The 16,575-nt window shown below is 38.2% G+C and overlaps 1 protein-coding gene across 4 annotated transcripts in view; it reads right to left on the reverse strand.

Annotated features, from left to right (window-relative positions):
• Nucleotides 1–809: 809 nt before the first annotated feature.
• Nucleotides 810–16,575, reverse strand: part of LOC122563161 (TRAF3-interacting JNK-activating modulator) — a 38,273-nt gene continuing 22,507 nt past the window's right edge. The window contains exons 8-15 of one of the 4 annotated variants that reach the window (XM_043716638.1): nt 14,936–15,076; nt 14,248–14,385; nt 11,951–12,095; nt 9,729–9,791; nt 7,703–7,762; nt 7,293–7,405; nt 5,439–5,552; nt 810–1,911 (exon numbers count right to left, since the gene is read on the reverse strand). In XM_043716638.1, coding sequence (XP_043572573.1) covers nt 1,816–1,911; nt 5,439–5,552; nt 7,293–7,405; nt 7,703–7,762; nt 9,729–9,791; nt 11,951–12,095; nt 14,248–14,385; nt 14,936–15,076 — 870 coding nt within the window. In that variant the 3' untranslated portion in view covers nt 810–1,815. Of the gene's footprint in view, nt 1,912–2,428; nt 2,595–5,402; nt 5,553–7,292; nt 7,406–7,702; nt 7,763–9,728; nt 9,792–11,950; nt 12,096–14,247; nt 14,386–14,935; nt 15,077–16,575 lie in introns of those variants that run through there. The other 3 variants (XM_043716639.1, XM_043716641.1, XM_043716640.1) reach the window with 3 other exon arrangements.

The following is a 16,575-nucleotide window of genomic DNA, read 5'->3' on the forward strand; positions in this document are numbered from 1 at the left end:
TCTCAAGGACAATTGGGGATGGGTAACAAATGCTGGGTTTGCCTACAATGCCCCATGTGCTGCAAAGGTAGACTTTAAAAAATGCCATAATAGGCATTTCATTCTGATGTTGTAAATGACCAAATTCACTAGGTGGACATCAAATTTGTGATAAAATAATGAAGCTGAGGCAATGAGTTATAATTTGATTATGGTGGCATTATATTTTCCAAATGTTTTCACATGAACATCAAAGTAAAGTGTTAAAACACGTACATTTTTTTGTGTTGTACTTGTGTTAAATAAGACTATATAGTACAGTTTGAATAAACATGTTGAATTGGTATTTTAAATGTAAATATTTGTTTCATACCGGAGGGAGAACTATAAATTGTGAGCAGTAGATTTGTACAGAAATAAATGAAGTTCTTTTCAATTAATTTGCACATTCATTTTATTAATCACCAGCATTATCTTATAAAAATAAAATCTCTGGGAAATCAATAATAACACAGCTGACTTATTATTGGAAAAACTTCAAAATTGTGATTCTTGTTTTTTTTTTAAATAACATGCTGTATGAAATCCATCATTAACTCCCGATACTGATTAATTGATTTACTGTTCAACTGAGTTGAACAATTATTTGGGAGAAAGTGAGGACTGCAGATGCTGGAGATCAGAGCTGAAAATGTGTTGCTGGAAAAGCGCAGCAGGTCAGGCTGCATCCAAGGAGCAGGAGAATCGACGTTTCAGGCATGAGCCCCCCCTTCGGGCTCATGCCCGAAACGTCGCTTCTCCTGTTCCTTGGATGCTGCCTGACCTGCTGCGCTTTTCCAGCAACACATTTTCAGCTCTGAACAATTATTTGGTCAGGAAACAAAACATATATCCACCTGCTGTCCTCAACCCATTTGTCAAGTTCTCATTTTGAAACTCTAAGCAGAGGATTAACTGTGGTTCTTCTCAATGACTAAGATTTGGAGGTTAGGAGTGCATTGATCATGACAGACAATTCTCTCCACTTTCAATGAAGTGTGATACTGTAAATCTTTTAATTTTTTTAAATGAAATGTTGGCCTCACTGACAAATCTATAACTCTTGTTGAACTGAATGATTTGCTAGACCATGTCAGAGGGCAGTTAAAAATCAGCCACATTGCTGTGAGTCTACTGACATATCTAGGCCAGACCTGACCTCCTTCATTAAAGGGCATTATTGAACCAGACAAGATTTTCAGGCAATTAGTGATCATTCCAACGTCACAATTACTGAGATGACCTTTCAATTCCAAATGTATTTATTCATTTAATTTAAACTTCACCAGATTCCGAGGTGGTATTTTCACCCATGTCCCCAAAACATTAGCCATAACCTCTGGATTACTAGACCACTGTGCTGTCATCTCTCTAAAGTGGTTATCCCCTTTTCTCTCAATCTGTGAGTGTCTTATCACTGGCATTAAAGGGATTGGTGGCAAATGTCAATTAGAAAGCCTGCTGCTAATATTGCTGTACAGTCCAGTAGTAGATGAACAAATAAAAAAAATCTCATTCATTTTGCTTTCTCTAACCAAAACGGTGATTCACCGAAGCATGTCACATAGGCAAGCAGTCAGAATTCCACATGTGAGAAGTTCTGATCTCAGTCAGTTTGGCAAGGACAAGCAGCAAGCCTGTGGTCTGTGAACTTATGCATTGGTCCAATTTTATAATGTCCATCACATTCAGTAAATAATCTTTGCAAATGATGAAAGTACTACCTTGAAGACATTTGGTGTTCAAAAGGCTTAAGCAAGTTTCTGCTGGTAAGAACATGTGCTTCATTGCAACTTCTTAGAAAGGAATATTGTCCAAATTTGCCCAGAGCACTGCCAACCCTGCTGTTGTTGCTGCCATTAGGAGGAAGGCCACACATCGACAGCACCTCCTCTAGAAGAGACAAAAACATCCAGGCAATAAATTACTGGATACAGTGACACAAAAATATACTTGGATATCTCTGCCTATGCTAACTTTGGACCATGATTCCATCTTAGAAATGTTCACTAACAACATCGTTGAAGTTTTAGGTGTCATGAATTCTAAGCAATTATTCATATTTTTCATTAATACAATTAACTAGCTTTTGTTTGCTATGTCCTAAAACTGTACATATGATGAAAATTCATGCATGTTCTCCCATTCTAATGACTTAGCTACATTCTAGATATTCTTCATGTTGATTGTTAAAATATAAGTTACATTGGACAGTGAAGAAGGGTTTCTAAGATTACAAAGAGATCTTGATCAATTGGGTCAATCGGTGAGGAGTGGCAAATGGAGTTTAATTTGGATAAACACGAGATATTTCGCTTTGGTAGTACAAACGAGGACAGGACTTACACAATTAATTGTAGGGCCCTAGGTAGTGTTGTAGAGCAGAGAGACCTAGGGGTTCAGGTACATCATTCTTTGGAATTTGCATCACAGGTAGATGGGCTGGTTAAGAAGGCATTTAGCATGCTTGCCTTCATTGCTCAGACGTTTGAGTAAAGGAGGTGGGACGTCATGTGGAGGTTGTACAGAACATTGATGAGGCCTCTTCTGGAGTACTGTATGCAGGTCTAGTCACCCTGTTATAGGAAAGAAAATATTAAACTTGAGAGGGGTCAGAAAAGATTTACCAGAATGTTGCCAGGAATGGAGGGTTTGAGATATAAAAATTGACTTGAAAGGCTTGGATGCTTTTTACGGGAGAGTAGGAGGTTGAGGGGTGGCCTTTTTGAGGTTTATAAAATCACGAGGGGCGTAGATAAGGTGAATGGTAAGGATATTTTCCCTAGGGTTTGGGAGTTCAAAACTAGGGGTCATATGTTTAAGTTGAGAAAGATTTTGAAAAGGACATAGGCAACTTTTTTTTTAGAATTGCTAGAGGAAGTGATGCATGCAGGTACAGTTACAACCTTTAAGAGTCATTTGGATAAGTTCATGAGCAGGAATGGTTTGAAGGGATATGAGCCAAGCTCAGGCAGGTGGGACTATTTAGTTTGGGAACATGGTCAGTGTGCATTGGTTGGATCGAAAGGTCTGTTTCTATGCTGTATGACTCTATGATTCTATGACTCTATGACTGTATAACAAATTGTCAGCTTAGTTGTGACATCTGCATGTTGTTTGGGTCCATATAATCCCTAGCTGTATTCTATATTTTGAATATTAGGTAAATGGTAGAATCACTATTCAAATGAAGGACACTTTCCACAATGCTATGTTCTCTATTGAGATTAATCAATCACAAAGCAGAACAAAATCATTAAACTAAGGTGTTTTCATGCAACATATTATACTATTCTATATCTGTGCTTTAATATTAGGAATTAAGGAAGAATTCTAAAAATGTTTATTGTAGTAATATTTAATGCATTGACCTTTCACAGTTGAAACTAATAAAGTTCAATCTTGCCCCACTCAAAACCCAGGATTAAAATTGGGCCGTCATTTCTGTCAAATCTACAGCTTCCTACGGTGGTTCTTCAGCTCTTGTCAATTCATAAGGTCATGTTATAATGTAAGTTACTATTATGAAATTATAATATTTGATGCAGCACCCCGCTTGTGGTTAGCTATTATATTATGTTAGTTTTCCAGTCTCCATTATCTTCTGCACTTTCTCAGATTCTCTTTCACCAGCCTGCTGCACAGTATATGTTCTAGGGTTTTTCTTCCCTCACATTTTGTAGATCATAAATACTGTTTCTTATTTTTCTCTTTCTTAACACCATTATAATTTTTGTTCATGAATGTGGTTCTTTCTTTTCCATGTGATAAAGAGCTGTTTTCCTCTGAGTGAGCTGAACATGCCAAAGTTAAACTCACCTGTCTTCCTTTCCCATTCCCTAAATTAAAAGTGTCTTTCGCTGAACAAACAATGAAAGGTTTGTTAACATACTGAATCTGTGTTATTTCATCTCACCCTATTCCTGGGCTATTGAAGTACTAGTTGATAACTGTGAAGCTCATAGGAAGTTCTATGTTAAATGATACTGTATTTATTTTTATAATTTTTGCAATGAAATATTGCAAAGTCTTTCACCCAATCAAGTCCAATGTAAACAAATATTTCACCATTAAATTACAAATATTAATTAATTAAATATAATAACTTACATTATTAAAATGCCTGGTAGCAAACAATGGACTAGCAAAAAGGAGTACCAAAGTGGATTGTTGGAATTGTAAAATGAGCTGCTGACTTGCTATCCTCAATTTTGTTTGATTATTTACTCTATCTACCTTGTGAATTGGGTCCAATAACCCATTCACACTTACGTTATTTAACCCAACACTGCATGACAACTTCTTATCATATTGTGTAATTTATGCAAAAATATAGCAGCAAGTATGGCACTCTAAATACCAGAGATGATAATCCCATCTGTAATATTTTATGCTTTATTGTTTATTTCAAGAAGTATTCAAACAGGTTTCTAAAATAATGTAAATATGGAATCAGTTTAATTATATTGAATTTATTCCAATGATGACACGCAATAATTTTTGACTTTGGAGACAGGAAAGAAATTAACATTATAATCATGTCTTCAACATCATGATCATTGGTACATCTCTTAGTTTAATTTATAATGTAAAAAAAATTTAGCTTTGTTCTTGCCTTGATGCATATTGCATTAAATAGGCTATGATTAAGAATGGTTTCATACTGATACTAGCCATTGATTGTATTTGTACAAACATTTGTGTCATCTGCTTGTTTCCTCTAATTTGCTACAAAATTTGTCATAGAGACTGCAAATGTTTGGTTTATAAAAAAGTAGCTTGTTTGCTCTTTTTTGTCATTACTAGCTTTCTGTTCAAATATCTAACAACAGTTCCTTTTTTAAGGAAAAAAGTGACGTTGCAGGGTCTGAAAAGATAGGTATCAGCACAATTAGTTTTAGATCACTCTAGCAAAGAGCTGCTGTTGACCCAATACACCTAAGGGCTTCTTTTGTGGTGTAAATATAAGAGCTATATAAGCCAAAATGGAACAGAATGAATAGCTGAAATAGCTTCGTTGCGGTAGATGAAATGGGAGGAGGCTTCTGTAGAGCAAAGACACCAGCAAACTAGTTGGGCTGAATGGCCTGTTTCCACACAATATACTCAACTTAATGTCTTTGGTTCTTTGTCTTTAAGATATGTTGTCAAATTAATTCAAAAGAGAACTACCAAATATCTACAACATTTTGATGGGTTAACATCAGATTAAAAGGTTATTGATGATAATTACAAAAAAGTCAAAATACATTATTTGAAACCAAATGTTGTTTTGTGAATTCATGTAAAGGAAGCATCTGTATTTTATTTCAGGTCTTAAAACAAAACCTGGTGATTTATTGCCTGCTAACTGTTAAACTCTGGTTTTAGTGGCCATTTCTCACCTTGCATTGTGACTGCAGATGATTTCAGAACCTCACCTGGGTAGGTTTCTTCTGAAAACTTTTTGACTTGGTCTGAGGATGCTGCATGTTTTTTAAAAAGGCACGATGCTCATTTTGCATAATTGTGAGTTTAGAATGGAGTTCAATGCACTACAGGATTGATGAGAAAGAATAGATTATACAAACGAGGAAAATAAAATGGCTCAGAAACAGAATCAGGAGACAACAATCCTTATCAATGTTCCTCAATGTGAAATAAATCTCCATAAGTCAAATAGAGAGTTCCACTTCCCATAATGAGTATTGTTAAGACTTGGTACTATTTTAACCTACATACAGGGATTGTATGCATTGCTCATCCATTGTACATCTTCTGTGATGTGGCCGTAATGACAATGGAATCACCAGAGCATTATTACCAGTCAGGATGGACCCTCCTCAGCTGAAAACTGAAAATGCCTTTTTCCTCACTTAGATTTCAGTAGAATGCCAACCTAGAATAGGCAAAACTATGCCTGTGTACAAATATGATTTATTTATTTATTCTGGAATTCTCTTAGTTTTTCCAATAACAACTCATGAAATTGAACTGAAATCTCTGTAAATGACTGACCATATCATTTCATGCCATCATAGAGGAACATTAAACCAACAACCATGGAATGTGCACTTCAGTTTCTGACAGGATATTTACACAGGGGACGAAATCATGGAGGCAGTCCTGATTCAGCAGGTGGCAGCACTCTGGGGCAGCAGCAGGCAATTACAAGTTGCTGTCCATCAAGGACGCAACATACAGCCCCCAGAACTGCAGACCCAATCTGAGGGGTAGCAGCTCAGCAGTCTTGCAGTGTTACTGCTAACAGTGACTGATGCTAACATCTTCAGGATGACAGCAACCTGGAAGTGCTGGTAGATTTTGAGGAGGAAGCCAGACAGGCAGAAGGGCTTGGCAATTGGAGCTGGGCAGTAGTAGTGGTTGTACTATTGCTGCCAAGGCAATCATTGTCACCAGGAGCCCTTTGTGAGCCATGTAGTGTCCATTATAGAGGCCCTGTCCTAGAAACCATTGGGAAGCTGCCCAGGTTTTCCTTGTGTCCTAACACACGGTGGCAAAATGACTGCAAGGGTTGAATTTGATAAGTTATTCATTCAGGGATATGGACTTCACTGGTTGGGTCAGCATTGATTACCCATTTCTAATTGATCTTGAGAAGATGGTGGTGAGCCATCTTCATGAGCTGTTGCATTCCATTTGGTGTAGGTGTACACACGCAGTGCTGTTAGGGAAGAAGTTCCAGGCCACTGTTTGGACTGTTGAGTGACTCAGTTGGCTGGGTAATGAGTGGACTCAGGCTCCTACAACTGACAATATGCCTCTGTGATGGTTAGACATCAGGCTTCCCTCCTGACTCCTTCCCTATCATACTTCCAACACTCCCACCTCCAAGCCTAAATCTAAAGGGGTGTAAAAGTTTAACCCAGTTATTTCATAATCAGTCAACCTAACTTTCTGAACCCTATGGTGTGAAATATGACTTTTATTTCAGTATTAGGTAGGTATTTAATATTCATGAATGTTAATCTAAAACCATAACACCCACTGCAATCTAACTGTGCTATTAGTATTTCAGAAAATGTAACTTGTTTCCAGCTGTAAGTATGAATAAACTAAAATATTTCAGTCAAGTATTCCAGTATTAACCTTTGAAAAAAGGGAACCTCAGCATTAAAGCCTTTTAAAAACAAACTCTATCAAAGAATAGTTATAAATCAACATTAAACTTTATATAGGTTTTGGTTTCTATTCTTACACAAATGAGGCTGTACATAATATGTTGCATATAATTTTCAAAGTGGGGTTGCTTGAGTAGATAACCAGTTTCTCACCTCTTCCTCTTTGGCATGAAGTAGGGCTGACTGCTTTTCCAATTGGTTGCTCAGTTTGTTGACCTCCAGTTGAAGTGCCTGATGCTGGTGTTCGCTCCTGGCACTAAGCAAGTCTAGAATAAATCAAAGGAGAAAGTGAGGTCTGCAGATGCTGGAGATCAGAGCTGAAAATGTGTTGCTGGAAAAGCGCAGCAGGTCAGGCAGCATCCAGGAAACAGGAGAATCGACGTTTCTTCGATTCCTGAAGAAGGGCTTATGCCCGAAACGTCGATTCTCCTGTTCCCTAGATGCTGCCTGACCTGCTGCGCTTTTCCAGCAACACATTTTCAGCTAGAATAAATCAAAACCAAGCTAGACTTTGATCATTAAATGCTGAATTAATCTGGAGTGACTGTGATCTCTTTACTAACCATTCTGTTGCATCACTTTCTCATGTTCTGTAGCCTGGATGGTTTTCTTCTGCAACAGCTCTGCAATTTGAAAAGTATTGAATAGAATTACTTTCAGGTGCACAGTTATTGCCTCACATCAGTTGAATTTCATGTCTATTCAAAATCAGATGTAGGGGATGTTATGGAGCTGGATGATATGACAAAGCTTGGGCTGAGATGCACACTGTTAGAGACACAAAACTGCAGATGCTGGGATCCAAAGTAGACAGGCAGGAGGCTGGAAGAACACAGCAAGCCAGACAGCATCAGGAGGTGGAGAAGTTAACATTTCAGATATAACCCTTCTTCAGGACTGAGGGTGGATGTCAGGGGAGCTGCAGATAAAGGTTGGTGGGGTCAGGGTGGTGAGGTAAGGATAGATGAAGACAGGTAGAGGACATAACCTGGTTGGTCAATAGGAGAAATTAGTCCGGTTGGCGGCATGGAGGAGTGGAAGGGAGGGGAGGGGCTCGGAAGGGAGTCAGGGGATGGGGGACCGAGGTTTACCTGCCTCTCTTCCTAGTTTACTGCATCAGGTGCTCCCAACGTGGTCTTCTCTACGTCGGGTAGACCAAACATAAACTTTGGGAATGGTTCACCGAACATCTCAGCCTGGCCCACAGGGGCCAACCGGACCTCCCAGTCACCGCCCATTTTAATTGTTCTTCCCAATCCCTTTCCAACCTGACCATCCTTGGCCTCCTCTATTGCCACAATGAACCAAACTGCAAATTGGAGGTGCACACTGTGGCAGAAAATTTAAAATGCTGTTCCCCAAGACTCCAGAAGGCATTACTCAGTGGCAGAAAATCCAGTTCTAGGAAACTTTTGTTAATTCCCAGTGGCTTTGGATCTCTCCGGCAACCACCCTCTCTCCCCCTCCTACCAGTTTAGCAATAACCTTGATCATTCTTTTAGGCTCATGGCAATATCCTCCTGCTGCCAAACTTTCACATTTCTAGCATGTTCTACTGAGTTAAGGTAAGAATCTGACAAAATCCTTGAAGTTAAAACCTTGGAGTTAAATCTACTGGAGCTTACATCATGGAAGTCGAGAAAAAGCTCCTATGTTCCTCAGTCATCATCTGGATAATTAAAGGCAGGATATAAAACCTGAGCTTATAGCTGTTGAATTTTGGTAATTTCTTGATTGACCCATCTGATTTTACAGTTGGAACTTTCTTCTGAGGTGAGTGCGACATTGAAAAAATTCTCTGATTCATAATTTAATACAAAATAAACTCTCTTTAATTTACACATGGAAAAAGATGTTGTGATAATTATTACTTTTCATAGAACACTATCTCAGCTGATAATAGATTCAATCAATAACATTCAACCTTGGAATTGTTCTCAAAGAGTTGAACTATGTTGGCCATTTGGTTAATTGATATAATGAAATAATTTAGCTGGGATGCAAGTAATGCAAAGCACAGCAGAACAGGCTGCATCTCATTCACATCCAATTAATTCATTGAATAAATCATGTCACACAACTCAACCAAAACAGGAAACTATATTGTCTTTGCAGATGAATACTACTGCATAAAATGGGCTATGGTTTCCAATTCACGTGATGTAGGTACAAATTTTCTTTGGAATATAAATCTATAATGACATCAACAAGCAATAATTCACTAGGATGTCAAACTTGAAACCTCTACCAAATAGAAGGACAAGTTCAGCAAATGCAGGAGAACACTATCACCACCTAAATATTCTCTCCAATTCACCAACTTACTTGACCTGAACCTATATCATCAATTCTTCACTGTGGCTGTATCAAATCCTGGAACTCACTTCCAAGTAGCATGTGCGTGCACTGAAACCAGACTGACCACAGTGAATATTTGAACAAGGATGAAGAATAGACCAGTCAGCCCTTCAAGCCCGCTCTGCCATAGTTCCATCTGATCAGAGGAAATTAACAATACAAAATTAAAGCTGGTCTTGCCGGCAGCATTCACATCCCATGAAAAATGAATTTAAAATGTCAAATGCTTACCCTGTAGGCTAGTGATTGTAGATGCCATAATCTGTTTCTGCTCTTCTGCATTTTGTAAATTTGCTGGAAAAGGAAGCAAACTACATTTAGTCCCCGACTTACACAATAGCTGCATGTGGCAGAGGTTTCAAACCTTTCCAAAATCACTGTACTAACACAGGAAGCCCAACTAGAAAGGAACAACATTTATCATTGAACACCAAAATAGAGCCTCTACTCATGGCGTACATAGGCTATGGCCCAGGACAGACAGTTCTGCAGAGTCATTGCTAAGTCTGCTTTATAAAGGACTCAGATAATGAATTCCACTTGAGCATGTCACTGCCTGTTACTAAGGAAATGCATATTTAATAGGTTCCACTGAGAGATTAAGTATTGATTTCCTCTGAGGCTTGAAAAGGTTATCGTATCCCTCCCCCTCCAAGTCTGTGGGCTCCTACTCACTCCTGTGATGTTTTGCTTATGGCCCTATTCCTGTTGCTTTCCAGATTTGGTCAAGGTGCGTATAAAAAGTAGGCAAATATCTCTTCCATGAAAACCATTGAACAGTCACTGCTCATCCTTGGTGACGAGTCTGGCAAAACAATTACCTCTGTACAGAGTTCCCACATGACATGGTTGACATATTTATATCTTCTCCCCAGTTTTGACTATGTACAATACAGGTCCCTTTTTTTAAGGATAACCCTCGTGATCTTTGGAAGGTTGTCACTGCAGTTCCTTACGTGGACTCTCATCCTAATAAGTTTTGAGATCCAGAACAAACTTAAACTGTTCAGAAAAGATTTACAAGGATGTTGCCAGTGATAGAGGGGTTGAGCTGTAGGGAGAGGCTGAATAGGCCAAAAATATGCAGGTTAGGTGAGTTGGCCATGTTAAATTACTCTTGGTGTTCAAGGATGTGTAGGTTAGGTGCATTGGTCAGGGGTAAAGACAGGATAGTAGGATAGGGGCATGGGTTACTCTTAGGAGGGTCAGTGTGGACTTGTTGGGCCTGTTTCCACACTGTAGGGATTCTATGGAATAAGTCAAGATTAGAGTAGTGCTGGAAAAGCACAGCAGGTCAGGCAGCATCCGAAGAGCAGGAAAATTGATATTTCGGGCAAAAGCCCTTCATCACAAGGGCTTTTGCCCAAAACATTGATTTTCCTGCTCCTCGGATGCTGCCTGACCTGCTGTGCTTTTCCAGCACTACTCTAAACTCCAGCATCTGCAGTATCCACTTTCGTCCATTCTATGGAATAAGGCTGGGGCTGTTTTCTCTGGATTGTCGGAGGCTGAGGGGTGACCTTATAGAGGTTTATAAAATCACGAGGGGCATGGATATGGTAAATAGACAAGGTCTTTTTCCTGGGATGGGGGAGTCCAGAACCAACAGGTATAGGTTTAGGATGAGAGGGGAAAGATTTAAAAGAGACCTAAGGGGCAATTTCTTCATGCAGCGGGTCGTGTGTGCATGAAATGAGTTGCCAAAGGAAGTTGTGGAGGCTAGTACAAATTGCAACATTTATAAGGCATCTGGTTGGGTATTTATTTTTAATAATTGCATTTTCAAAAATTTCTCTTAAGTTATTTTGAATGATAAAGATTGGAGCTGCATTAGCCTTTAACATGAGACTGAAGTGTGCCTCTGTCTACTATTCAATCAGTAATGTCTACTTTAGTGGTTAGAATCTGTTGGCTTGCTTTGTAGAGCTTTGGGTAAAATCTTTCAGACCCAGAGGTGGTCTGTCTGGAAGCAGGAAGTGAACCTAATTAGTTGGAATTTTGGTGGACCCACCACTTTCTCTCCCTTGCCTGAACTGAGCTTTGCCTTCCTGTCTCACCACCAATTGTGGCTTTAGGCAGTCAATTAATCTTGCTACCAAGATTCAAATTCTTTCTTTCTGCATCGACTTTGACTGAGACAATCCTTAGATGTTCAAGAATTCCGAAACTAAATAATTCGGTCTAAATTCAAGGAACTTAAATTACGTTAACTTAAAAAGTTAATACATCACAATGAATCAGGCTAAGTAGATTATCATTACTTTTCCACAAATATTTTCAGTGCTATAAAACAAATGTACCTATTAAAGTCAGTGATTTCAATTTGATTATAAGTTACTTTATCAGTTAAAAACACCCTGTTATATTAATGCTGACTTTTTGATTGTAAACCACGTAAAATGTTATACTGTTAAATATACTCCCCTCCCTCCTTGCCCAGGTAGGAACAATACCTTTGCTTCTTAGAAGCTGTTCTTGCTGGACTTCATTTTCTTCTCTTAGTGCATCAATTTTATCCAAGAGTTTCTGTGTCTCGCTTTGTACATTGTGCAACTTTGTTTGTAAATTCCTGAGCAACACATCATCACTTTCCACTCTCTGAAAAGAGAAAAAGCACAAGGGTGACCGAAGAAGTGCGAACCAATGAGTCACACACGAGGAAAGGTGGGGCAATACTTTTCTTCATATGAAATAATTTGTCAAAATAAACTATTGGGTATGTCCTTCAGTGACTTCAATTTGCAGTTACTTCTGTTTTGCTAAGGCAGCTTTTTGCATTCTTACACAAGAAAACAAGCCAATCTGTTCTCAAAACTTTCAACAAACCAATGTACTTGCAACATTCTCTACAACTGGCCAGTACTTGGGACATATCATCAACATCCTGGTTGTGACCATTGATCAGAAATCGAATAGTACCAGCTAAATACTTAACATGGTTGCAAGAGCAGGTCAGAGGCTAGAAATCCTGCAATATGTAACTCACCTTCTAAATCCATAAGCCTAAACATTATCTACAAGTCTGGAGTGTGATGGAAACTCCTATTTGCCTGGATGAATGCAGTTCCAACAACACTCAAGAAGCCTGACATCATGCAGCCTGCTTAATTGGCACCATATCCACAAGCAGTCACTCTCTCCACCACTGATGAGCAGCAATGGTAGTGTGTACCATCTGTAGGTTACACTAGAGAAACTCACTAAAGCTCTTCAGAAAGCATCTTCCAGACCCAGTATACTCCCCCTTGATCAACTGAAAAATGCTGACTTTAAAACCAAATAATAGATGAGATTCCTTTTCTGTAACCTCTAAATCATGAAATACCACCTCAAAACTAATGATGTATAGATCACTAACTCTGTATTTATAAATTACTCCTTAAGCAGCTAACATTTAGGATACTTTTTCTGCAATATGCAAATTTTTATGTTACTCCTTCTGTAACCAGCCAGTAGGTATGAACAGTTTCTTCAGGGACAGCATTGACTTTACTTGTTCCATTCTCTGTTCCTTTAGTTGAGAATAGGAACTGATAATGAAAACACTCTGATTTTCCACTCCATTGTTAACTTAACAGCCTAGTGTGCTTGGTAATATGATACTGAACTGTTCAGTAAAGAAAAAGGCAGTCAAATTGTTGCACATTCATCAAGAAAAGCAGTGAAAATGTTTCCAAATGTGCGAGGATGTATCTGAAACACAATGATAATGAATTTATTTCTCTTATTTCACGGGTCACCAACTATCATTAGTCAATCTGCAGTAGGAGAGTTCACGTACATCCTGAGGAGTTTTAGTGAATGACAGGAACTGAATGTCTACCTAATCATATAAGTCCCAGACTCCTCAGTATCTAAACCTGAAAGGGTTCAGAAAAGATTTACAAGGATGTTGCCAGGGTTGGAGAATTTGGGCTATAGGGAGAGACTGAACAGGCTGGGGCCGTTTTCCCTGGAGCGTCAGAGGCTGAGGGGTGACCTTATAGAGGTTTACAAAATTATGAGGGGCATGGATAGGGTAAATAGGCAACGTCTTTTCCCTGGGGTCGGGGAGTCCAGAACTAGAAGGTATAGGTTTAAGGTGAGAGGGGAAAGATATAAAAGAGACCTAAGGGGCAACTTTTTTGTGCAGAGGCTGGTACATGTATGGAATGAGCTGTCAGAGGAAGTGGTGGAGGCTGGTATAATTACAAGAGGCATTTGGATGGGTATATGAATAGGAAGGGTTTGGAGGGATATGGGTCGGTTGCTGGCAAGTGGGACTAGATTAGGTTGGGATTTCTGGTTGGCATGGACGGATTGGACCGAAGGGTCTGTTTCCGTGCTGTACATCTCTATGACTCTATGACCTGGAGAGAGCAAGTGGAATTCTACTGCAATCTGAGATTTTTTTGTAAACTCATTATGAGATCTAGTGTGCTTGATGTACTTAACGTGCTTCAAAGATGAGCACTGTGATTTCACCAGCTGAGGCGAATTGTGGTAATACTGGCCTCCCTCAACCTCACTATGAATTGTATACTTTTACTGGAAGGTATTACCAATAATTGTCAATGTCTCCTGGGAAACAAACCTGCTGTGGATTTGCGGCAACTGAATATAGAAACTAGCCACTTTATAAATCAATGGTATACTATGTGCATAACTTTTGAGTTTTGTTCTGTTGGAAAATGTAAGTTAACACTCGAAGTATACTTAACCTATTTACTTTAAAAAGTAATGAGACAAATGCATTTTGACTCTAAATTACCTGTAGTTTTGTCTGAAGTATGTGCAATTGATCTGTGGTTTCTGAGTGTCTGGTTGTCAGTTCAGCACAATCTGCCCTTGCTCTATTATAGGACTCCTTCCAATGAGAACACTCCTTCTCTGCTACACTCAGTGATCTCTGAAAACACATAAAGCAATATTTAATATCTTCACAAAACAATTATTTTGAAAATGATGTGATTTGCTAAATATTGATAAGTTCTGCCTGTCTTCTCTACAGGTTGAACTTGTTTCTCTCTCCTCTGGCACTTTGCTGAATTGAAGATGTAGGAAGTGTAATCAAACATTTTAATTTGTATAAATGTAAACCTTCAGGTTTTTAATGAGAATGTTACTTTAATTAAAACAATTGAAATTAAAAAAACAAAAAAGTAATTGAACTAAGCATGCACATGAACTAACTTATTCAACACTCATGAACAGGATATCCTTTGAAAAATAAACTACTTCAGACCACAAATCCAATCTTAAACAGTGTTACGACCTGTTGAGGCTGGTTTAGAAATATAAGTTTTTGTTGCTTCGCACTCTTAAAAATCAATCTATCTCCTTGAATTGTTATTTGCTTCACGCTATTTATTCTTAATTCTTATGTCAATCATTTCCACAGCCTTGGCAGCTGGAACTGAGTTCTCAGTCACTCCAGACTTTAACTTTGTGTCTCTTACCTGTACGTTGACCAGTGTTTGTTCAGCAGCTGTTTTCTCTTTGATTGCTTTCTGGAGTGATTCCTTAGCAACGAGCTCATACTTGAGTTTTTGCTGCTGCATTTCAGCCATGCTTTCCTCCAAACTGTCTCGCGAGTAGTTCTACAGTAAACAATAAATACTACTATTTCCCAGCTGTTCACATAATAGAATCTGGTCAATATTAATGACCAGATAACTTCAGTAGTTTATTGCTAGAAATGTAAATCTACACATTTATTTGTCGCTCTCAGCACTTGAGAATTCAGTTCCCTTTGATCACAAAGAAAAATGAGATATCTGTATGGATTAAAGAGCTACTCATTTATTTCCCTGCACCTTTGGAACTCAAATATTTAATAACATTTCACATAAAATGTTTTTTTTGGATAATTATTGAAACTTATGTCTGATTAAAACACATATAAGTTGTTATAAGCTGCAATGGACTAAATACCCTCGAGTAAAATTTCATTAAGATTTCTGGCACTAAATGACAAGTTATAATAAAGAATGAATTAAAAAAAGATTTAAAAATCACAGGGGTGAAATTTAAACTGAAACAAATTTCAGATGAACAAAGACTGAGGCAAATTTAAAATTAATTGAATAGTGGAAATTTCAGTCCAGGACCATTTAACTTCCTGGATACATTTAAATGCAATTTGAAATGGGTGAGAAGAAGACGCAAAGTAATAATAACCGAGAAAAACTCAGCTCTTCAGAAGGAGGCAGGGTGAGGGTTGGATCTCACATGAAAGGAAGGTGGGAAAAGACCAGAATTGCTGCAATGTTTGTTATGGGGCCTGGAAATGTACCTTTGCCCATTCCTCGTCTTTCAAAGCCTTGGCTTTCATTTACCTGGGGTAGGGTCATGTCATAAATCCTACTAAACGAGTTCTTGTTTGAACCCAAAGGGTAGCATCAATGCTTTCTCCACTCAAACCCAAGTTAAAATGCCATTTAGCCCCTATTGATACCATGTAAACCTGACTGCCCATTCATCCACAAGAATCTGAGTGAGTTCAGTGGAGGTTGCATCAACCTGAATTAAAATGAGCAACATTTGAATTGGAACAAATCGAGTGGGAAAGGGAACACTATTTTAACTGCTTGCTGGCATGATATATGGTTTGTGATTTTTAAAAGAATATATGAATATCATTTATTTTAAAGTTTAGATTGTGAACTAGTAGCATGTGGGTTTTGGTGTGTGTATATGAAGGAATTCAATAATTACGTCATTAGGCTTTCTAGAGTCATTACTTAAAAGAAAACAGTATGGAAAATAGTTCCTGGAGTGTTATTGAGAATTTGTTAGTATTTGGAGAGTTTTTACTGGCAAACAGAGTAAATATTGAAAAACATTAGATTATTTTCAGTGGGAAGGATCCATTTTTCCTTGCTTAGGAGAAACACCTATAGATTAGAAAGTCTTTTGGTGTCAATTCACAGAAATTATATGTAAACAATAGTTTCTCCTGAAGAAACAGTTTGGAATTATTAGAAATAGGTTACCTCAATATAAGAAGTTTAATTGAAAGGATCGAGATCAGAAGTATTTGTTTAGAACCCTGAAGCGATTATCAAAAGCTGAGAAATTCTAAGCTCGTTTGTGTGAA

The sequence above is a fragment of the Chiloscyllium plagiosum genome, chromosome 26 (assembly GCF_004010195.1).
Source record: "Chiloscyllium plagiosum isolate BGI_BamShark_2017 chromosome 26, ASM401019v2, whole genome shotgun sequence".
NCBI classification, from domain to species: domain Eukaryota; kingdom Metazoa; phylum Chordata; class Chondrichthyes; order Orectolobiformes; family Hemiscylliidae; genus Chiloscyllium; species Chiloscyllium plagiosum.